Source organism: Sturnira hondurensis, unplaced genomic scaffold (genome assembly GCF_014824575.4).
Source record: "Sturnira hondurensis isolate 20B ecotype Veracruz unplaced genomic scaffold, ASM1482457v3 Scaffold0020601, whole genome shotgun sequence".
Classification (NCBI taxonomy): domain Eukaryota; kingdom Metazoa; phylum Chordata; class Mammalia; order Chiroptera; family Phyllostomidae; genus Sturnira; species Sturnira hondurensis.
Genome location: NW_028093232.1, coordinates 650,378 through 674,873, shown reverse-complemented (window position 1 = coordinate 674,873; position 24,496 = coordinate 650,378). Strand labels below are relative to the sequence as shown.

At 35.4% G+C, this 24,496-nt stretch overlaps 1 protein-coding gene across 3 annotated transcripts in view; it reads left to right on the top strand.

The window, feature by feature from the left end:
* SLC16A7 (solute carrier family 16 member 7) overlaps nt 1–21,975 on the top strand; it is a 166,957-nt gene extending 144,982 nt beyond the window's left edge. For all 3 annotated transcript variants that reach the window (XM_037030137.1, XM_037030136.1, XM_037030138.1), the window contains exons 4-6: nt 12,009–12,152; nt 15,593–16,408; nt 18,453–21,975. In XM_037030137.1, coding sequence (XP_036886032.1) covers nt 12,009–12,152; nt 15,593–16,408; nt 18,453–18,718 — 1,226 coding nt within the window. In that variant the 3' untranslated portion in view covers nt 18,719–21,975. The remainder of the gene's footprint in view (nt 1–12,008; nt 12,153–15,592; nt 16,409–18,452) is intronic.
* The last annotated feature ends 2,521 nt before the right edge of the window (nt 21,976–24,496 follow it).

The following is a 24,496-nucleotide window of genomic DNA, read 5'->3' as shown; positions in this document are numbered from 1 at the left end:
TATCCAGTCCAGAGAAAAGAAAGAAAGAAAGAAAGAAAGAAAGAAAGAAAGAAAGAGAGAAAGAAAGAAAGAAAAGGAGAAAGAAAGGGAGAAAGAAAGAAGGAAGATAGGGAGGGAGGGAGGAAGGAAGGGAAGGAAAAAAAGAAAGGAAGGAAGAGAGGGAGAAGGAAAGAAAAGAAGAGAGAAGAAAGAAAGGAAATCCTGTCATTTGCAACAACGTGGATAACCTGGAAGGTATTATGCTAAGTATAATAAGCTTAACACAGAAAGACAACAACTGCATGGTACATTTATATGTGCAAACTAAAAAAGTTGAACTCAGAACCAGACAGAGAGCAGAACAGGGGTTGCCAGGGGCTGGAGAGAATGGAGAACATGAGATGTTGCTCCAACTTTCTGTTGTAAGATGAATAATTCTGGAGACCAAATGCACTGTATGGACACTATAGTTACTAACAGTGTATTCTATACTTAAAATTTGTTAAGAGAGTGACTCTCAAGTGTTCTCACCACACACACACGCACACACACAAAGGTAACTATGTGAAGTGATTGATAGGTTAGCTAGCTAGACTGTGGTAATCATTTCACAGTGTATACATATATCAAAACATCGTCGTGTACACCTTAAATATATATATATATATACATATATATATATATATATATAAAATAATCTCTGATAATGTAGTTGGGGGATTTTATTTTTTATTTTTTGGTATTCACAAGTTCTCTGTTACTAAAAGTAAGCATAAAAATGTTAACCTGACAGGGAATTTATATTTTAATTGGTAGACCACTAAAACATTCCCTATTGTTTTCGTTAAGTAAAGAGTAGAAATACATACTCCTTCCTTTTCCACATATTCTTCTCCATACAAGTTTCAGTTTTCTGAGATTTGAATCTCATACCTATGAAGTATCTCGGGTGTTAGATATCTGCAAGTCGTCTCCCTTCTCGGGGTTATCTTAGTGACTCTGGTTTTTAATCCCTAAAACTGTTATGCTATCACTCTTCTCCAGGCTTTCCATCTCTTCTCCCTAAATCCCCACTGACCTCCTCTTAGTGATCTTAACCTTATTAAAAGCAATTCTTTCTTTTGTCTATTGAATATATAATATAATTTCCAATTTTTTGGTTTTGGTTTGACCTCACATTTCCAGATGTTTATAGTTATTCCTTCACTTTTTATATTCTCATATTTTGCCTAAGATTTTTAAAATCAAAATATACTGCAAATACTTCCCTCTCTTTTGTAAGTATTGTTATGAGCTTGCCTCTGAAAACAGTGTTTGCTGCCCACACGCCCAGCTACCCCACTTTCTGTGGCCTTCATCGCAGGTGCTGTCGCTACAGGTAGTATGTGATGGCCTTTGGAATGTGTTGATCCCTATTCAAACAGATTAGAATAGCATGCACCATTTATTGTTAAACGCTGTGTTTCATTCATTGATATATTCACTCATTCATTCACTTTAGATTTACTTTGCCAACACTAATAAGCCAGATCTGCTCATAAAGGTTCTTGACAATGCCAAAGGACATAAAAGATTTATTGTGATATTTAGAAATAATATTGTCTCCTAGGTTAATAACAATGTTATATAGATTAGAACGTATATGTCCCACAATTAAGAATAAATAGTGAGACTTTAGAGACATTCTTTATTTTTTTTAAAGATTTTATTTATCTTTAGAGGGGAAGGAGAGGGAGAGAAACATCAATGTATGGTTGCCTTTCGTGCGTCCCCCCTGCTGGGAGTTGGCCTGCTGGGAACCGGCCTGCAACCCAGGCATCTACCCTGACTGGGAATCGAACCGGGATCCTCTGGTTCACAGGCCCGCGCTCAATCCACCGAGCTACACCAGCCAGGGTGGGACATTCTTAAAATTTTGTAAAGTAATGTATGTATAAGGATAGTTTGTTATGAAGAGGTTAAAGGCAAACACAAAGACATATCCAGATAATGTCACATATTTTATCTAAACTCTCATGAAATTCAGAAAACCAATAAACATTTGTCAACTTAAAGTTATCATTTTGTTTATAAATGCATGTAGTGCAATAAAGTTGTGTGTGATGCTTATTTTGGAAACCCATAAAACAAGCCACTAAACAAAACTACCCAATTCTTTTTTTTTACTTGTTGTTCAGTTACAGCTGTCCCATTTCCCCCCATTCCTCTCCCCCACCCTATCCACCCCCACTTTCCACAGTTAATCCTCCCTATTGTCTTTGTCCAGGGGTCCTTTATACATGTTCTTTGCCAATTCTTCAGAGTAAAATTAAATAACAGCTTCCCGATTAGACAAGTGATTGAACCAAACTTTTTTGTTATAATTATTCTTGGCATTTCCAAGTCCATCCTTCATTGTACCACAATATTTAAGGAAAAATAATTTATTTTACTGCAGGCTTATCTGCAAGGATACTTTCGGCTTAAACATTCAGCAGGCTTATATACTAAGTAAACACACTGTCTCATTTAATAAGAATTTTAAATACAATGTGACTGTAGAATGGCATCATTAGGGTTCCAATTCTACTTCACTGTGTTGCTCCTGGAACTGCCAGCTTCTGTGTTTCAGCTTTTTCCTTAGGCCATTTCTCTCTCTCTCTCTGTCTGCCTCCCTATCTCTCTAATTTTTTAGTGAATTACCAGACCATTAAAGTATAGTATTTTATTAAACACCCTATATAATTCGGGAGGCTATATTTCAATAATAATGCAATTCTTTACCAAAAATTGTACCATTTGGCATAAAAATGCAAAAAACAAACAAAAATCCTCCACATCTGAATCCAAAATTCTACTAATGCTTTTATCCAAGGCTATTTTATTTATAGTCACAGGATGGCTGTTGTGGTTCAAGGTGACACCTGTGTACAAGACAACATTTAGTGATCCCTCTGTGCCTCTTTGGAAAAATAGAACTTCTCCCAGAAATTACTAGTAGATTTTCACTAATGTCTCGTTGGCCAGAATTGTAACATAAGCCCAGCCCTAAATCATTCAGTGAAGAGGAGAATGAGATTTTCGTGATTGGCTTTCTTGGGAAAACAGGAGTGATTAGCACCTCAGCACGGAGTGTAATTCTCTGAGCATACGGCTGCATGGCAAGCAGCAGACACCTGCGAGGAATTTGTGGTCTCCCAGAAGAGGAAGCAGGGGAAAATCGATGCCGAGTTGATAACCAAGAGTATTAGCCAAGCGAGGACTCTTAAATATTAGTTGTTATTTACTTCCTGAAATAAGTAGAGAACAGTAACTATTATTACTCTGCAGTACTTTATAACATGTTAGAACTTATGGGAAAGGTGCACAAAGGATGCTAGGAACACATTCTCTTGGTGTTAGGTCTCTGTGTTCGTCTTTCATCTCTCCCTCTCTCTCTCACACACGCACACACACACACACACACCTCTCTCTCTTCGCATTATATATACTGTACATGCTCTAGTAAATAGTAGCAAGGATATTGGGGTAAGAGGACCTTACAACTTTAGTGGAGAATTTTGTTTGCTTAAAACATCTTTATTCACAAACCAAAATACGTTGAAAGAGAAGTAAGATGAATGGATATCATATATACATCCCTAAAGTGACCTTTATCCCGGCATATGGTTCAATTTTTTTTAATATTATGGTTTAGATGAGAAAAGAACTTAGTGATTAAATATCCTCTTAAAACCTTTTCTATGACAAATACTGATACAATGTTAATTAAGTAATTGTAGCATTATATGACAATCCTAAATCAACTTAGTAAGCAATTTAATATAATTAAATTTAAGATAATCACTCTCTATATGGAATAAATGATATCCCTTATGCCTAATTAAATTATAAATATGAATAAATTATATCACTGCCCTTCAAAATTTTGAATTATAGCCATTAATACAAATATGAAAATAAATATACCACAAGGCAAAATGCTGTTACTATCTTAAGAAATATAGGAACAAAGTAATGTAGCAGTTAAAAGTTTAGGGGGATTACATTGGGCAGATTGGTTCAGGGAATGCATTATGGCAGTGTTATTTAAAACCAATTTTGAGGAACCGGTGGAGGAAAAAATATACATTTTTATACGAGTTTGTGTAATATTATATGTACAGTAAGAGTTATGAGAGAAAACTATTCATGATTAGAAATGCGTTTTAGCATCCTTTGGAAATGGTCATACTGTTTACTCGTTGCCTATCACAGATATACTTCTTCAGCTTACAAAGTAACTTTTCTTTACTGGTTAATGGAAATATATATATATATTTAAGATACATTTTAAATTACATATCTATATTTCAAAAATCCTATTGGGATTGAAGTATTTCAACATTTAATTAAGTATAACAAATTGGAAAATGACAGAATCACTTTAAATATTCTTTAGTTAGATCATACTGAAATAATTATTTGAAATTAAGTAGACTTGCAAGCTTTAGAGGGAAAAATGGTATTTAGTAGATGTTAACTACTTCTTAGTGTTAGAAAGTCTTAACAGATTTTATGAAATTTTTTATAGAAATTGAATTTTTATGATTACATTAGTTGGGGTATTATAGACTAGAAGTAAGGAAAAATCCAGTGTCCATTGGTAAACTAATAAGGACATTTTGTGACGTTAGATTGCAAGAAGTCTGTAAGACAGCTGCTGGCTGGGTCGATGGCTTGGCTTTTTGATCTGTTAAGGGCTTGAGTACCTGCCCAATCTTCAAGCACTCTTCACGGTCCATAGATGACTATGCTTCCTCCAGGCATCACATTGTCATGAGAGCATACTGAGACATTTTATTGTTTTAAAAGACAGGAAATACTTTGTGAGAAGTCCCCAGAAATCTCCTCCCTATCTAAATTATTGCAAAATGCTTACGTTCATACCAGTATTTGATGGTGGAAATGGTTTGATCATTATTTGCTTGTACTACTTATGATGTCCCACCCCCTCTCGCAGAAGAGGCTAGGTATAGAACAAACTCAGGATTCAGATGGAAGAAGAGTGTGGCTCTTGGGTAGGCAACCAACACTTTCTATAGTTTTTTTAAAAGATTTTATTTATTTATTTTTAGAGAGAGGGGAAGGGAGGGAGAAGGAGAGGAAGAGAAACATCAGTGTGTGGTTGCCTCTTACACACCCCTCACTGGGGACCTGGCTCACAACCCAGGCATCTGCCCTAACTGGGAATCAAACCAGTGACCCTGTGGTTCACAGGCCCATGCTCAATCCACTGAGCTACACCAGCCAGGGCCTAAATAGTCTTATTTCTTACCTTCTTAAACATTATTGCAAAAAACAGAGATTGCCAAATATAATTGTTGCAGTGTATTAAATATAATTTTTAAAGAATGAACATCATGCATGTAAACTATATTTAATCATTCCTCTCACAGAAAATAGGGAGTTATAGCAGAGTGCTTTAGCCGTCCTTGAAAGTTATTACTTTGCACCTCAGTTTCCTTATTTATATAGTGGGAATGAAAAACAAAACAAATAGCAATGAAGAAATAATAACTCTTAGAGGGGTTGTAGAATTAAATGTGATTGTATAATGTGAAGAACTTAGAACTGCCCAGGCCTTAAGAAATATTATTTTTATTATTATGTAGCTATTGCCTTACTGCCAGCCTTAAACAAGTGAGAACGCCTTTCCTGGCTGAGCATAGTGTAACCTGTAAACACCGAGGAAGTGCTTGGCGTTTCTGTCCTTGGGCATAGAGAGTGATCACGTTCAAGCCCTTTGATTTGTACTAAACGATTTAGATGAGATGTCAATTTGTCTGGTTCCCCCAAATATACATAGCTTGATTAACTCTTCTAAACAATTGTGATGATGCCTAGTTGGGACAATCCGTGGTTGAATAAATACAGAGAGGAAAAAGCAAACCTAAAAATAACTATATTATTAAAACAAAATTGAAAAACTTGTCTTACAACCAGGCCAGTGGCAGGCAGGCACTGAAACAAGCAAAAATAGAAAAAAATTTTAATAGAAAGAGTATGGAAAGTGGGAGATAGTTGTATAGGTGTATATTACAATAGTATTTAGTACCTCATTGAAGTTTGATAGCTTCACCTATTGGAATGTTGAGGAGTCTCTCTAAGAAGTTGATATATCTGCAGACAACCTGCGTATGTGAAAAATAAACTGTTCACATATAAAGAGGAGAATATTCTCAACAGAGGGAACAGCATATGCAAAAATGTGAGTTTGTGGACCCTGTCACCCTCTATCCCTGTTATGCACCAAATGTGCCTACTACGTAATCACTCCTTTTCTTGACTTCTGCAGCTACTCAAAACACTGACTCGAACTCAAACACTTTACATACTTTGCATACTGTATAAATGCTGAGTGAATAGACTATGAGTATCTTCAGCCGACGTGAAGATTTATCTTTGCGGAGCCGGAATTAGCTTATCTTCAAGCAGCACGCTCACTGACGCTCTACCTGGGTAACACTTACGTCTTCATCATTCAAAAAGCAAATGCAGCAGTTGCTGTCTAATTTTCAGGGTCTCTCCCCTCATGTTTTTCACTGAATTTAAATAGAAACAAATCACATGGAGAGGAAAACTAGGTGGATTTCAATCCCAACTTCAGTGCACAGATAGACCTCAGGCAAACCAGTAGTTACTAAAGAGGAGCCCATACTCTGTTCAACTTAAAATAGCAACAGATTTTTAATTCAAAACAATCTCTTTGAAAAATATTTCAAATTTAGAAAGTCTCTGTTAGTAAGAAAAATACCGTGGTAGTAAACACAGATAAATTTCTGAAATTGCAAGCAACTTTTTCTCAGTTCTGCATTAGTGCTTTTTATCATTTGATTTGACAGGATACTACATATACAAATTGGAAATAAAGCAAATGAAAAATAAATTATAGCAGTTTGTCATTTCTTCTGTTAGTGTTTATAGTATGCATAAAATTTTTATATTGTGAAAATTGATAGTCAATTTCAATTCATGGTTTTAGTTTGATCAAACATATTTTATGAACAGTTCATTGCAAACATACTCTCCAAGGTTTCTCACAGCATTTATTATGCACTCATGCAATATACAAAAGAAATAAAAACAAGCACTATGAGTTTATGTCTACAGCATAGGATAACAATATACAAAACAATAGAACAGTATGCATACATACATACATATGTCATAGCTTTTTGAAATATAAACAAAGCCTTGGCTGATGTGACTCAGTTGGATGTCTTCCTATGAACTGGAAGGTCGCCAGTTTGATGCCTGGTCAGGGCACATGCCTGGGTTGTGGGTTTGGTCCCCAGTTGGAGTTGGTGCAGGAAGCAACTGATTGATGTCTCTCTCACATCGATGTTTCTGTCCTTCTATTTCTCCCTCCCTCCCCCTATCTCTAGCATCAATGTAAGAAAAAAATTAAATATTAACATCTGTTTATAAGTACTATATGCAAAACTCAAAATGAGCAGTAGGAGAAATATAGTACAGTAGTTACTTTCACAGTCCCCATGATTACATCAGGTCCGATGACTCACTTTCTAGATTTCCAAAACTCAACCATGTCTTCCATGGCTATGGTTTATTACAATGAAAAGGGGCAAAACAAAATCAGGGGGAAAAAAACATGAGACAAAGTACAGAGGAAACGAGTCACAAACTTCCAAGAGTCTTCTCTTAATGAAATCACAAAGGATGGGCTTAATTTCCTCACCAACTAATTTTGACATGTGTGAAGTGCTGTCTAACAAGGAAGCTCATGAGAGACCCAGTGCTTAAGGTTTCGGTCGGGTTACTGGTTGCATAGACATTCTGTGTCTGGCGTACGCCCAAATTCCAGACTCTCAGAAGGAAAGCAGACGTTCAGCATTCACCTCTTTGTTTATAAAATAGTTGATGCACAGTGAGCCACTCTTATCAGCTGGAAGATGATGGGAATATATCCAAAATCCAAGTTCCCAGATGCCAGCCAAAAGCCAACTTGCAATCAGGCCTTTTTGAGGATGGTGGGTTAGCCCTGCTATTGTTGACTCTCTTCAGTACAAAGTTAATAACTGTTAAAATCGGGTGGTCCTGGGCTCATACCCACATTGTGCTACTTACTGGTGTGATCTTGAACAAGTTATCTAAATCCTTTATACACCTCAGTGTTTTCAACTTATATAACTTTAATTAGGCAATTATATCACCAGATTCCATTAAACCACATCAGAGGACCACAAAAAACACATACAATAATGCACATACAACTCTTAGCACAATGATTATGAAGAGTAATAACTCAGTAAATATTGATGAATAATAGTATATATGGCAGATGCCTTCACAGAGCTTAGAATAGAATGTATGAACATGATTCAAGCTAATGAAATGGAAGGTAGATGTTTTGTGTGTGTTGTTGTGTATGTGTTACCAACTCTAAGGGCTATAGGAGTTCTATGAGTGAGCAAACTCCGCAGTATATAAGAACCCACAAAAGCTGCCTTGCCAGAGTGTGTATTCTTTTGCCACATGTTTTGGAGCCAGAACCATAAGACAGAGTAGCTGACAGAGTAGCTTTTAGAAAACAGAAGAAGCAACTGAAATATAGGTGTCAGTATTGAGATTCTTACACTATTCTCAGAGAAAACTCTCCTTTACAACTTTATAGTTAGCATGAATGCGCCATTATACTTGACACTAAAAATCCTTAGATTGGAAGTAGATAGTCTGAGTTAGATACAGCCTAATGCTTTTGTGACTTTTTGGAAGTAAGATATTATTGTTCTTGCATGACATTTTTTATAACTGCTTGATGAGCAAATAGAACAATGAATTTTGATGAATAACTGCTGTACTTATAGGCTCAGATATAACTATAAGCAGGTACAGAATTTTCTTTTTTTGACATGACTAATGATTAAATATTGTGATTATTTGGAAAATACTTGCTGAGTACAAACTTCCAGAATGATTGAATTAATAAATTAATGAATGAATGAGCTCAGAATATAATTAAGCCTATGTTTCATTAAAATGGACACCTGGGAAGCTAGCTCATGTTTAATAAAAATCATTTGTGATGAGATCTTTTTATTTTATCTTTCTTTTTGATAACAATAAACTAAGCTTCTTGTAGGATAGAGAGAGGTAATGGATGGTGTTGTTTTACATGTGTTAGCTGCCTCCTAGAAGCTAATATTAAGCATTTAGTAATTCTTTACAAAATGAGTGTATTTTATTTTATATCATAGTTTAAATTTTAACCCAGAACTATTAGCAAGTAGATATATTTTATAAGTATTTGATAATAAGGAGTGAGGAGCTTTGATTATTTCTAAATCTTTTTGCTAGAAAAAAGATTATAGATGGATTACATAAGTAATATGTAATCTTATCTAATTCTGTATATATCTCATACAGAATATCATTCAACTAAAGTATGTAACCTAAAATAAAAATATTTGTTAAACGCATAACTCTTACTGCATCTTGACTGATTCCAACATAGAAATTATCAAAGCTACCTCAAAACAAAACAAATGAACAAACAAAAATGCCAGCTCCTGAACGCTTTCTTTAGTCACTACTCTTAATGAACCCCACCGATGCAAGGAGCCTTGACGTGTGTGTGCGTGTGTGTGTGTGTATAATTATTTCACATTCATTGCAAACAGGTTGTGAATCATAGCCTGTGTTCCAATTTAAATTTATGCAGTTTTGGCAAACTTATGAAATGTAGTAACCAGTTAACTTATTTGTTAATTATTGAGGCACCACATAGAAAATAGGATATATAATATCAGTGATACTGAGAAGAGATGTCATTATTATTAACCCAAGTAATTGATAATTATTTTGTATTATTTTATCCTCAGCATGTAGCAACTTGTTTTACACTAGGAGCTCAAGAAATATTGCATTAAACTGATTTGAGTTAAATTGAATTAAATTGAGTTAGTTAAGTAATTTTAAGAAAAATAATGTGCCAAGTTTCAGATGAAATATAATTTTAAGTTAAAAAGGGAATATGAAATCAAATCATTTACACTTGATAAGTCTTATAAAATAGCTTGGACTTTCACTGATTCTAAGCCTTAATTGGTAAGTTGTCCCACTATTTTATAAAGCACCATTAAAGAAAAAATGCTGTACATTAAAATAAGATGCAACACTTCATTAATATTTATAACTTTAATTTTATAATTACCGGAAAAAGCTTTTTAGACATACTTAAACAAATTATTTAAATCATTTTAATTACTCTTGAATATTTTATGCATACACACATATTTAGAAAATGTACATTAAATAGATTGAGTAAGGCATTTATTTCAAAACTTCTTTCCAGTCAGTATCTGTCTCTTCTAAATTAGTTTTGGGGTCCCCCATGTTTCACATAGGAAATTGTTCTCTTCACCCTTGAGGAAGCATATTTTAATTAAGAGACCCACCATTTTTCTCTAGTAATTCCACCTACACCCCTCCATCCGTTCTGTGCATTTGCTGCTGGTACTCTCTGACCTTACCGGAGTGTGGCAACAGAAGATTTTCCACACAGCAGTGAGGACTGCCTTTTATTCCTTTTAAAATGGTCCTTAAGTGGTTTCACTGAAATGTGAGTTGTTGCCGTTGTGCAGCCGAGCCACAGAAGCAACAATCCAGTCCAAGCATTCATAGGCCTGTGACTGAACCCTGAAGAAAAGGAATTGTTAAGAGCTCATCAGGTGTAAGACATCCTTATTTCTAATGTTGACAGTGTAATAAGATATGGAAACAATAGGTGTCTTAGAATCAAAGAAATATGGTATTAAAGAAAAATCATAGTAGATTCTAATAAAAAATTTGAACTCTAAGAGCATGTGTGTGTGTGAACACAGTATACTAAAAAATAGTATACTATTTTAGTTTTAAAAAATAGGACTCTAGCCCTGGCTGGTGTAGCTCAGTGGATTGAGCACGGGCCTGTGAAGCAAAGGGTCGCTGGTTCCATTTCCAGTCAGGGCCCATGCCTGGGTTGCAGGCTAGGTCCCCAGTGGGGGACACATGACAGGCAACCACACAGTAATGTTTCTCTCCCACTCTTTCTCCTTCCCTTCCCCTCTCTCCAAAAAAAAATAAATAAATATTTTTAAAAAATAGAACTCTAATGCACACAAATCATTTATGTAATGCTTAGATTTTTGTCACATAAATTTACCTGCACTTTTTAAGATACTGAGGCAGTTTAGCTATGTCTTGTTAAAAAACTTTTCCATCAAAAGTTGAATGATTATAGTCATAAAGTGTATATATATTAAGCAGTTCTAATTTATTATGTTATGTGCTTTCATATGTATGGTTACAGATAACCAGTCAAACTAATTGGAGGGAGGGATTTAGAGGAACCTATTTAAAGGATACATGGACAGCAACTGAGAAGGGTGGAAATGGGAGGGAGGGGGGAGGATGGGGAGTGGGAGGGGATGGGAGTAATAGACAGAAAACTGTACTTGAAAAATAATTAAATAAAAAAATTGGGGGGGGGGGAAGGACACATGGACAATAACTAAGGTGGGGGGCGGAAANGGAGGGAGGGATTTAGAGGAACCTATTTAAAGGATACATGGACAGCAACTGAGAAGGGTGGAAATGGGAGGGAGGGGGGAGGATGGGGAGTGGGAGGGGATGGGAGTAATAGACAGAAAACTGTACTTGAAAAATAATTAAATAAAAAAATTGGGGGGGGAAAAAAAGGACACATGGACAATAACTAAGGTGGGGGGCGGAAATGGGATGGAGGTGGGAAGCACCTGGGGGTTTGGCTGGGAATATAAGACAGAAAACTGTACTTGAACAAGAATTAAATAAAAATAAAAATTAAAAAAAGAAAAAAGAAAAAAAAACTAATTGGAAAGTATTGAAAAGTCTTCATTATTTTCCCTGGGGAACTACCATTTTTCTTTGATAATTATAATGCGCGTTCTCGGCTTTCAAAATTAACGATGTTAAAATTCAATAAACGGCTCAGCAACTGAATATTTCCTACTCCCATCTCTACTCAGGTCCCTTAAGCAGCATTTTGGTGAATAAATATGGTAGCAGGCCAGTGGTGATGATGGGAGGCTTACTGTGCTCCTCGGGAATGGTCGCGGCCTCGTTTAGTTCCAGCGTGGTGGAGCTCTACCTCACCGTCGGGTTCCTCGGAGGTGAGTTTTGTTTCCAGCTTGTTACCTTAACACTGATGTTGTTTACAAAGCTCGCTAAAAAGCATGAACAAGAGAATATTCTTACTGTTTTTCTTAATATTTATTTTTATATCAGATACAATCATAAATTATTTTTATCTAGTACATGGAAATATTAACTATGGGATGTCCAGTCAAAATCATTTTAAGTGATGGAAAAAAGGATTTATCAGACATGCAGTGCGCTATGATATAAATGTCAAAAATAGAACAGCTTCGGCCTGTTTTTGTTGTTTTACCTTTTACTCTTCAACCAGTTAAGAGAATGGACAGAGGCTTTCTGGCATATAAATAGCTTCATTGTCAAAAATGTATTTTTCATTAATTATTACTATTCAGAGTATCTCGTGTACATTTATAATAGGTTGAAAATGGTGCCAGAAAGATATTTTCTGGATGCACTGACTCAACTTTAAAAATAGAATTATTAGTGTCTGTGTTCTGTTTATGTAGAGCTTGGTAATGGGCTCTACATAGGATTTTTTTTTCCTCACTAAAGGATTCTGTTTAAAAGCCCTATAAGGCCCATTCACCACTAAACACAAACGTCTCCAAATGACATACTCCCATTCGATTGTGGTTGTTTCTCGTGCATAGTCCCTGGGCGCAAACTCACCTGAATATGTACACTTAGGAAACACTATTTTTTAACCTCAATAATAAATTGAATCAAACAAATGTGTGCTCTGTTTTAAGAAAGATTAGACTTCAAAATATAAAGAAATTAAATGTTTCTTATGCCCACAGATAAAAAGATAAATATTCTCTCTTTATATTATGATTTTCGATCAGCTTAACCTTGCACTTATATATCATGTGATCAAAAAACACACTCATTAAAGCGTACAACATATTGATGGTAAAATCTTTCTCTTTACTACCTATTGACAGCTCTCTTTTTTGATATGTTAAAACACCTTTTATAAGTGAGAATGTTATTATATCTACGAATTGTCACAGTGGAGAGAATGAATGTCTTTTATTTTGTGCTGGAATACTATGCATTACAATTGACTGCGGAAATAAAGCTAAGCTGACAAATAGATGTAGTAGGGAAAAGATGATTTTGGTATTAGAGTCCTGTAAATATCAACAGCATTATACAGGGTGGAGCAAAAGTAGATTTATAGTTGTGAGTATGCAAAAGTTTGTTATTGTTTGCTAAAATTGCATTATTTTCCATACAAATAATTGTAAGCTTACTTTTACCCCTATCCTGTATGTTATTCTAACTTCGGTTCTATTCCTGTGAGTTGTGAAGGCTTTGGTGCTTCTAGAGTCAACCATTAAATACAACTACATGGAATTTATCTTAAGTCATTATCAGCCAGTAGATTTTGGTATCTGAAATCAGACAGATCTTTTAAAAAACCTGATTCAGCACATATTCACTGTGCTATCATGGGTAAATTAACCTCCTTATGCTTCATTCTCTTTGTCTTTAAAATGGGGAAAATCGCCCTGGCTAGTATAGCTCAGTGGATTGAGCACGGGCCTGCAAACAAAAGAATCATGGTTCAATTCCCAGCAGGGGATGTACGAGAGGCAACCATACATTGATATTTCTTTCCCTCGCTCCTTCCCTTCCCCTCTAAAGATAAATAAATAAAATCTTTAAAAAATAAAATAAAATGGGGAAAATTATATCTCTATTCTTTGGGAGTTCTTGGAATAATTAAATGAAAATATTAACATATAATACTTCGTAGATTGTTCAACATTTTGTTACTTTTACATAAATATTAGCAAATAATAATAATAGCCACAATGTCATTATGTAATTTCACACGCCTGGTCAGGGCACGTGCCTGGGTTGCAAACCTGGTCCCCATTTGTGGCACATGTGAGAGGCAAGGAATTGATGTTTCTCTCACACATTGATGTATCTCTCTTCTTTCTCCCCACACCTCTAAAAATAAAAAATAAAAAAAGTTTTAAAAAGAAAATAATGTGCAATAAATGTTTGCAATAATTATTTTTAGTCTGAATTGAGTGTCCCAGAATCTAAATACTTAACCACTTTGCAGTACTGTCTCATTTACATAAACTGGTAAATGCAGAATTCCTCTATAGCCCTTAAAATAATATGGGATAACACCTAAGCTAAGGGTGAAAGAAAGATGATTTCTATACATAAATTTTATGTACTTTTAAAACAAGCTTATTCATTACTATTGCTAAATAGTACCTTGGTGAGCTATAAGACTGCCTGTGAGTAAATGAATGGATCAAAAAGCTATGATACATATACACAATGGAATTCTATGCAGCAGAAAGAAAGGAGGAGCTCCTACCTTTTGCAACAGCATGGATGGAACTGGAAAGCATGCTGAGTGAAATAAGCCAGGTGTTGAAGGACAAATACCATATGATCTCACCTTTAACAGGAAGCTAAACAACAAAACAAACAAGCAAGCAAAATATAACCAAAGACACTGAAATAGAGAACAGGCTGACAGTGACCAGAGGGGAGAGAGGAGGGAATTTCAGGGGAAATAGGGGAGGGATTTAGAGAACACATATAAAGGATACATGGACAACAACTGAGAAGGGTGGAAATGGGAGGGAGCGGGGAGCACGGGGGGAGGGGTAGGATGGGAGTAATTGACAGAAAACTGTACTTGAAAAATAATTAAATAAATTTTTAAAAAATCAGAGGAATTCAAAAAAAAGAGAAATAACTCATTTTCAAAGGCAATATTTAGCACTGCCAAGGAGTACCTGAGGTTGCAGGAACTTGTGACTTATATAAGCAATAACCTTTACTCCCTGAAATAAGAATATGTTTCAAGCCCAAATATTTCTTTGTTAGCTAACACACATGTGTATCTATATTCATGAGAAGTGTAATATAAAGGATATAGAACATGAAACTAATGGCATTAATTTTTTATTATTTATATTATTTTAATATAAACTGATGGCATAGTTTTGAATATATGTCTCTGGGGACACCTAAGACTGTTTGTAAGTCTGTTCAACTTTGAAAAGAAAGTGTTTTAAATGTGGTCTTTTCCACAAGGAAACGAAATGTATCCCACATATATGTATATCAGTATAAAAAGAGATGAAAATCTGTGGAATTAAGTGATTGTAATTATAAGAGCTAATCATTTGTCTTAGTTTCAGTCTATTCTATGATTAGCTAAACATCAATAAAAGTTTTTGGTTTCACTTCTGTGGTTTAAAATGCAAGGGCTTTGAAACTGTTGGACATACCAACTGCCCAGTTGTGAGAACCTGTGTATGTGCCATTCTATTGAGTTTGTCATTGACGAAAATCACCACTTGCTACTGCATTTTGAGTTCTGCCTCAGCCAATTGAATATACATTGTGAGCAGTCGTTGCTTTCGCAAGTGGCGTAACGTGTGTGCGTTTTTCTTCCTTTTGTTCTTTGCAGGTTTAGGTCTGGCCTTCAACCTGCAACCTGCCTTAACAATCATCGGCAAATACTTCTATAAAAAACGGCCGGTGGCAAATGGACTTGCCATGGCAGGAAGTCCTGTTTTCTTAAGTACATTAGCCCCTTTCAATCAGTTCCTTTTTAATACTTACGGCTGGAAAGGGAGTTTCTTGATTTTGGGAGGAATATTGTTGAATGCCTGTGTGGCTGGGTCCCTCATGAGACCCGTTGGACCCACACAAACCGCTAAGTCTAAAACTAAGGTTGGCGTGACAGCACATGAGGCAAGTGTGAAGAAAAGCAGCCAGAAGACATCAATATGGAAAACAATTGATAAATATTTTGATTTCTCCCTTTTCAAGCATAGAGGATTTTTGATATACTTATCTGGAAATGTCATTATGTTTCTAGGATTTTTTGCCCCTGTTATATTTTTGGCTCCATATGCTAAAGATAAGGGAATTGATGAGTATTCTGCAGCTTTCTTGCTGTCTGTCATGGCTTTTGTTGATATGTTTGCGAGGCCCTCTGTGGGGTTTATTGCAAACTCCAAACTCATTCGACCTCGAATCCAGTACTTCTTCAGTTTTGCAGTCATGTTCAACGGAGTGTGTCACCTCTTGTGCCCGTTGGCACAGGACTACACAAGCCTGGTGTTTTACGCTATATTTTTTGGCCTTGGATTTGGGAGTGTTAGCAGTGTCCTCTTTGAAAGTCTCATGGACCTTGTTGGTGCTCAAAGATTTTCCAGCGCTGTGGGACTCGTCACAGTGGTGGAGTGTTGCCCAGTTCTTCTTGGGCCTCCTCTTGCTGGTAAGAATATTTCCCATCAAGGAAGACGGAAAGCATAAAATCAATGGTCGTTAACTGAGACTTTCTTTGTATTATATAATGTGCCTTGTAAGAAAAAAATACTAATGGCCTGGAAGGCTGTGGGTGTGTTAATTTTAGGTTTTATTATGTCTTTTTCAAATTCATGATGAGTTGAATTTAGATCTAAACTTGTTTCAGAACCTGAATATATGAACTTAAGAATTTAAGTTAAACTGGCAATTAGTGGCATAATTTTTAGGTTTTTACCCATATCTGTTGTTTTATGTTTTTTAAAATGTATTATAAGAATGTCACTTTTTAATTATGGAATTAATGTTGCCAAACCATGGCACCAGCTGTGGCCATGACAGTAACTGATTTGTGGACCTTCTTGAAGCTCTAATTCCATAACCAAAAAACTTCCATGTTTTCGTCCTGTTTCTGCCTCCTGCTACCCTGGACACCCCACAGGTGGTATCTGGTACACTGTAGGCACTCCGGGAAACTTTTGAATGCGTGGGTCTTGCTGGAGTTACTTCTCACACAGTTGCTGCTGTCTCTGCTCCTCTTCTTAGTAGAGCTAGAGCAGTAAGGGGTAAGGAAAGCATGGTTTTCATTTGTTTCAGCCCAATTTTCACTGCTGTGCCCACACAGAGCTGAAACTTTCATTCTGGGAATCATGTATTGTTCCCTGATGCTGATAAAAAATTCCTGAAACAGTTAGAAAGTATGTAGCTGTGGTAGCCCAAGGTGACATTACCTCTGATGGAGCCATAGAGCTAATTTTTATGTATTTTAAAGTGTCACAGTCATTGTATGCATAGAAATATTTGACTGAAAGTTAGAATGGAGAACTAAATTATGCTATTTTCTTATGCTTATGGATACATCATATTTATTCAAATAAACCTATTTCACCACTTACCTAGTTAAAACAAGGAAACCTGTTCACATAGGTAATTTTACAAGCAGCTACATTTAATATTAGCTGCTGACTAGATTTTAGACATATTCTGAGAGATATTTGGACTAAACAAGTAGGTCTGTGTTAGAGTCACCAGGAATCAGCATACAGTGAACAACATGACTGTGTGTGCACTCATTTTGGCTGATGATTATTCTTAAGATTTAAGTTTCTGAAAAAGCAAGAGGCAAAACTATGAACTGAAACCATTAAAACTAAAAGTTAATAAATCCTCAGATTATAGAGTACCAGGATGGTTTTTAAATGTTTTAATAATCAAATGGAATAAATATTTCCTTCCTGATTACTGTCTTAATAATTTAGATTCAGATAAACTAAAAAAGGAAGAAAAAAACCTGTGATTAGCCACAGGAGTGACATAATACTTAACCAGAAGTTGGCAAAGCCATTTTGCAGAACAGTTACCAATTTGAGACTCCCATGGACTTTGACTTAAACCGGATACTGCCACTCTCTGGCTGCGTAGCCAGGTCAGATTTGTTCAGAGTGACCTGGTAGGATTAAATAAGATACTGCTAAGAAAAATGTTTAGCCTCATGGTGGGTGTAGAAAAAGAATTTAGTAAACATTGTACCCTGTTCCGAACTTTGTAAAAGCCTTTGGGTTTTTCCTAAAGAATGTAGTTTTCCCCTTGATTGAAAAGATAGGAAGCCTGGAACCAAATGAAGCAATCTCAAAGTCTATGCTATAAGTTAATAGATAGGTAAGTATATCTATTTCTACATGTATAGATACAAAAATGTACCTCACACATGTATGTATTTATGAAATTACACCTCAAAACATGTACATTTACATTGTCTTAATTGTGCATTTTTATTGAGGAAAATAATGTTCAGTAATTTTAATATACTGGCAATATAATGTTGGGCGTGCCCATATGTGCCTTCATTTACATATATAAAAGTATTATTTAGAATACTTTTTCTTTATTAAAAACCATGTAATATTAACTTAAGAAATAAGTACCTGCTTTGTGGAAGAATTTATTTGAAAATTTTATTATTTATGTGTAATTTATTATTTTATCCTAAAAGATGTTTTTTTTCTGTCTCTTAGGTAAATTGGTGGATGAAACTGGAGAATATAAATATATGTATCTGGCCTGTGGAGCTATTGTGTTCTTATCAAGTGTGTGGCTGCTCATTGGCAATGCTATAAACTATAGATTGCTTGCAAAAGAAAAGAAATTGGAAGAAGCAAAGAAAATTCATAAGCCTGTGTTCAGAGAATCTGAACCCTTGAGGCAGTCTAAAGAATGTGACATTAATATCAAAAGTACAAGAAGAGGGAGCAATCCCTCAGAAAGAGAAACTAATATGTAGCAAGAATCACGTCTCTGATTTAAGTGTTTATGACTTTTGTAGGAGTGTTTTTTCCAACATATTGGAAAGGATTTTAGTTGAAATAAAACTCCATAATTAATAATGGAGATGAGACTTTTCTCAGTGGCAGGTCTTAAGTATTTCCTTTTAAAAATTGATTTAGACAGTTAGGTTTGAGATTATGCATATAAAGAATCAATGCAAGGGCTTTAGTTCTGGTTGTGGTAATTAAAATAACTTTCAACTCTTCCAGTGACTTCCAGTCATGATCATAGAGAGCTGAATTCCGAACCCTTGGTTTAAGTAGTTAGGAGTACAAGAATTCCCTCTCCACGTTTCTTTTTTATTTGATATTAAAGTGTGAAATGGGATTAAAGGAAAATGAGTTTCTACTTACAGACTCTGGAGAACAAGACAAATAAGTTCGAAAGGAGTATCACTAGCTACTTTTTTACCTAAAAAAAAAAATCCATGGAGAAACAAGTGAAGTGCGTTATATCTGTATACTACTGTGCAATGTGGATCTTAAAGATAAGAACATGGGTGAAAATGAGGTGATCTTAATTTGAAAATACAGCTAACTGTTTAAAAGAAAAAGCATTTGCATACATAAAATAAAGTTGAAAAAATACTCCATTTAAAACCATTATTTCTGAACATTGTTGGATTTGATTAATCCATGCACACGATTTCTTTGAAAGGGCCATTAGTACCTGGTGCTAGAAAATAGAATCCTCAAATAACTTTGAGAATTTTTACCTAATGTGTAAATTATATTAAAAGCCTGAATTACTCTAAGCAGTAAGCTATATCCATTGATTTTAAAAAGGATTTTTGTTAGTGATCCAGAAAGTAATAACCAGGGATTCATTTTAACCAGAACTCATACTGAGACATCAAGTGGAATCAGCCTGAATCCTGGTAGACAGTCTTACAGATGGGCCAAGCTGTAAATTTCCCAACAGGTAGGAGTGATCAGAGGGTTACTATAATCAGTGATCCATCTGAGTAAAGCTAAGAGTGGGAGGTGCTTATAATGAACCCTCTGAAGTCTCATCCTCCTTCCTTCCAAAAATGCAAAAGCAATAAACAAAAATCACAAGTAGGCTTTTACTCACCACTGAACACGCCTCATTATAAGAATGGCGGCACTTGAAAATTGTGCCTTCTACTAATGGACTTCTCCTGCCTCTGAACACAACCAAGCCAGGAGACTGTTAAAAACCAAAACAAAAATAAAACAACAACAGCAACAACCAACTTCCAGGTTCGAAGCCGTGTGTGACTTGTTATACACTTCGGAGGTGTAGGGCTCGTGTATAACACAATAGCAAGCAGCTTGCAATACTGCAGCCAGATTAATTTAGCAGTTTCTTATTTTCGTGACTATGTGAAAACATCTGGGACTCTGAATCACTTTTGAACACAGTAGCATATGATAGTTCTGCTTTTTAATCAAGAAGGAAATTGTGCATTGAGACTGAAGTTATAAATATTTAAATACATCTACAGATCTGAAGTTTAAGATCATGGCTAATATAAATCATTCAGTGCTTGATCACTGAAGTGTCACTCCTACGATGGCAAAAGGAATTTGCTGCTTTTCTTTTATTTTATTGCAGTAGAGGCAGGTGCCATTCTTATTTCTAATAAGATTGTACCTGGATACAAAGCTTTTGTGATACTCAACGTTAAGGATTTGCTTTGTAAAATGTATTCACGGTTTAAGCAGTTATATAAAACTCCGTATTTCATTTAACATCACTTTTTGCCTATGAAAGAGTTATTTATATTTTTCAAATATTTAGCAAAACAATATGTGCCAATACCATAGGTAAATTAATCAAGGAGATGTGGCGTATACACTGATTTTTTAAATTCAGTTTTGCCCAGTCTTGAATTCAGTCTCAAGTGAGCTCTTTTCATGTCACTGATTCATCAAAAGAAATGTAACATCATAAATTAATAGCTCTACAATCTTAAACATTTCCAAAAATGTCTTAAATTCTCCGAAGGTAATCATTTAAATGAATATAGATAGCAGACCGGGGGGGATTAAAGGACAAAATAAATATTGTGGGATTTTAGATCTAGGGCTGTAGTCCTTTTTATCACCTGCTGGTAGAGACATGCTGGTGTGGTGGGTGCGTTCCAGTGGCTTTCTCCGTGAAAGGAGGTTCATGTACATACCGATAACTTTCCTGTCAAAAACCAATTCCTATTTATTCCTTGCTCATTTTCATTATCTTTTCATTTCTGACACTGATTATAATGAACTGTTAAAAATAGGAAGGGAAGGGAAATTGTGCAAAGCACATGATATGATCTATATAGTTGGGCCTGGTAGTAACAATGCGCAAAGTTATAAATATGCACACACACAAACTCCCAGACATAAATGTTGAAAATTCAATCAGAACATACTTGAAACAGCGATGTAAACTCACATACAGGACTCAGAATTGTTCCATGATAAAATAAAATTTCTACTGGTTCACTCTTCCTACTCCCTTAAACTTGTTAAAATATCCAATATTTGTTGCTTCAACTGAATCTTTCAAAGATTTAAAAGAGAATATCAACTTAGAATATTGATTATTAAGTAGTCCCATAAATGGAGGAAGAAGTATAGCTGGCTTTGTCTGCAAGTATTAGTGCAGAATATATTTCTTCCCTAAGAAAACTATAGGATTTTGATGTTCAAGAAGCAAGGTCAGAGAACACTATTAACCCTCTTCAATTCCATTCCCCTGTTAAGGAATTGTACAGAAGGAAGATTATCTTAAACCAGGGTATAACATAATTCACAACCACTGGCTAGTTTATTTTTCCATTTGTGGAAAAAAGTTGAGCAGCCCATATTTTTCACCACTTCAGCTTAAATATGCCTTTACTAATTTATGAGTAGAATATTGGGTATAAACTTGTCCTGTGTTATCCCCAGCCTCTTTCCTGATCCTTTTTAAATCCAATAGCACAAATTTAAGAGGCAATGAGTCAGTCTCTTATGTACTTCATGTTGGAAAACATGATGTTTTTCTCGATGTAACTTCACATGGCTCATAACTTTCACTTCCTTAGGACAAAGTTCCAACTACCTGATCTCCACTAGGAAGATCTCCCGTCCCCAGACACTAGGAAATAAGTAAAATCGTTAAGTTTGATACACTTGAATGTGACTTGAGAAATCTAGGTATTTTTTACTCATCCTTCTCTGGCTGCACTTGACAATTGAGGATGCAGAAAAAATACCACAAGATATATGAAGGGGGACATCCAAAAAACAGAATCATCTTCAGGAGGGTGAACCCCTTGTAGTACAGGCTTCTCTAGCGAGGTGAGTGTTCTAGGAACCCACCTGGATCAGTGTACGATTTGAAGTTGTGAGAGAGGCTGTGTTCAGCTTCAGTGAAATTTTTTTGAAGACTCAGTGCATCTGCCCGTTTCATAATGGCTGATGTACAAGCGTTCCTGCCCACACCATGCTGAGAGTTCAGCAGTGTTTGACCACAAACAACATGGCCCCCATATCTCACCCTCCCTATTCACCTGATCTCGCCCAGAGCGACTTTTTGTTTTCCCAGATGACAAAAGTCCTCAAAGGGAAACATTTTGCCTTTGTAGAAGAAGTGAACCAAAAAAAAAATTGGCAGAAACACTAAAAGGCATTAAAATTGATGAATTCAAAAAATACATAGTGGAAAAACAATATCTCAATAGGTGTATTGCATCAAATGGAGAGTACTTTGAAGGTGACTGAAGTTTAAACATGTAAGAGTAAATAACTTTTATAATACTGGGGTTTTTTGTCCCCCCCTGTATGATGTAAGTTGATGTTATAAAAGGCAGAGTCACCTTTAATCAGTTAGTTGACACTTATTTTCCATCCAAAAAATACCTTTCCTAAAAAAACCCTCTCATTTGCTTAATATTTCAGACTTTTAATAAAACAAAATAAAAAGTATGGCTGTTAGGCTCAATTGAATAGGGAGAAAGAATGCAAAGTGGGAAAGGAACTAGTATTTATGTATTATGCATTTTGCCTGCTTAATACCTTTTGATATTCAAACCAAATCACAGATGGAGTCTGATACCCGTCTGATATGGTAGATGGCTGAAACAAAACCAAAAACAGACATGCAAAGAAATTCAGCAAATCACCAATGTTAAAAGGCAGAATCCAAACTAAAACTCAGGTTTATCTGAAAGCAGAGTCTGTAGGGTGTTCAATGCCATGCTGCCTCCAAATAGAAGCTGTAGAGGCAAAGCTATGATACAATATAGCTACAAAAAACTTAAAACTTAGGTGGTAAACCAATTAGGTTAACTTCAATTTGTGTTATGATTTATATAGTGTTTATAAGAGACTGCATTTGGTATAACCTGAACACATAATTTCAAGTTGGCTACTTTTCTAGTCAATGCACATTATCCCAAATTATGTTAATGATTATATATAATATCCATAATTGTCTCGATGTGACTTTTTCATAAAAATAATGACATATTTTTATGACTCAAGCATAATACATTTTCTCGGAGGTTAGATTTAGAAGAGAAATGCTATTTTCTTTATGGATAAGTAATTCCCATATTGTTTGTTACTTATAATGACTCAAGAATTAAGAGAACTTACTGTGAAACACTGTTTGCAGAATCACAATACCCATTTACAGGATTATCCAAAATTGCCAAAAAATAACTTTGAAAAGTTTATGATATACAAATGGTCAGGTTCACCTATGCAATACGTATTCATCCCCATCATTTTATGCAACGGCCCCTACCTCCTTACGCATTTTTCAAGTTTTTGTAGACATCGCATTGTCATTCTTTCTGTACATTTGTTTGAACATGTGCCATGCTATTTCCTCTAATTTGAGACTTGGCATCCTTAGGATATTGTCCTCTTTAGCTTTATTTCAGATGCTGCACTTCTAAGGCCTTAAATCCTTCACAATGCCGCCGTGCTGCATCTGGTCTTATTTGTGATTCACAACAATGGCCGTATTTCTGGGTCCAACAGTGTATACTTTTGGCAATTACTATTCATCTCCACAAATAAAGGAACTTGTATGAATGTAGATGCAAGGTTTCTTGGATAAGGAAGGTACATATATTCTAGTTTTTTTGTTAATATGTCTTCCTTATGCATGATACATATATACTTGAATGTGATTTTTAAAAATCTATAAATATTGATCTTTCTGTCCTTGCTATCCTGTATGTTTCTAATTTTCTTGAAGTGCCTGACAACTTGGAGAAACCAAAGTTACCATCAAGCATAGCACCATAGCATCTGTCCTGTACTGATACAGCATTCTAAGTAGATTTCTTACCCCAGCAGTTCACTATACCAAATAGCATCCAAATTATTGAGATAAAAGTTAAAATCAGTCTTTACTCACGTCACTTTTTCAAAGTTTTGATTTCTACATATCCTGGTATATGATCTCATGTTTGAGAAAGCCAAGAGGTCCAGTTATCTGTAATTATAACACTTCCATAATCAAAATCATAAACTATCTCTGTTGATAATTAAAAATGGAATAATTTGCTGAGCTCCCATCACTTTTTTGTTCTGGCATTCTCTTCTTTACTGTCCACAGTTTGTGCACAGTAGGTGTTAACCTGCAGGGCCCTGTGGTCTGGTTTACTTTAGTCTTCTGTCCCCCACTGCTTGTTTTCACATTATTTGACTTATATTCCTCCCATGAAAGAATTATTGGGGTAGTGTGGAGAGTTACAATTTTACATCCCTGCCTTAATAGGAAAAGT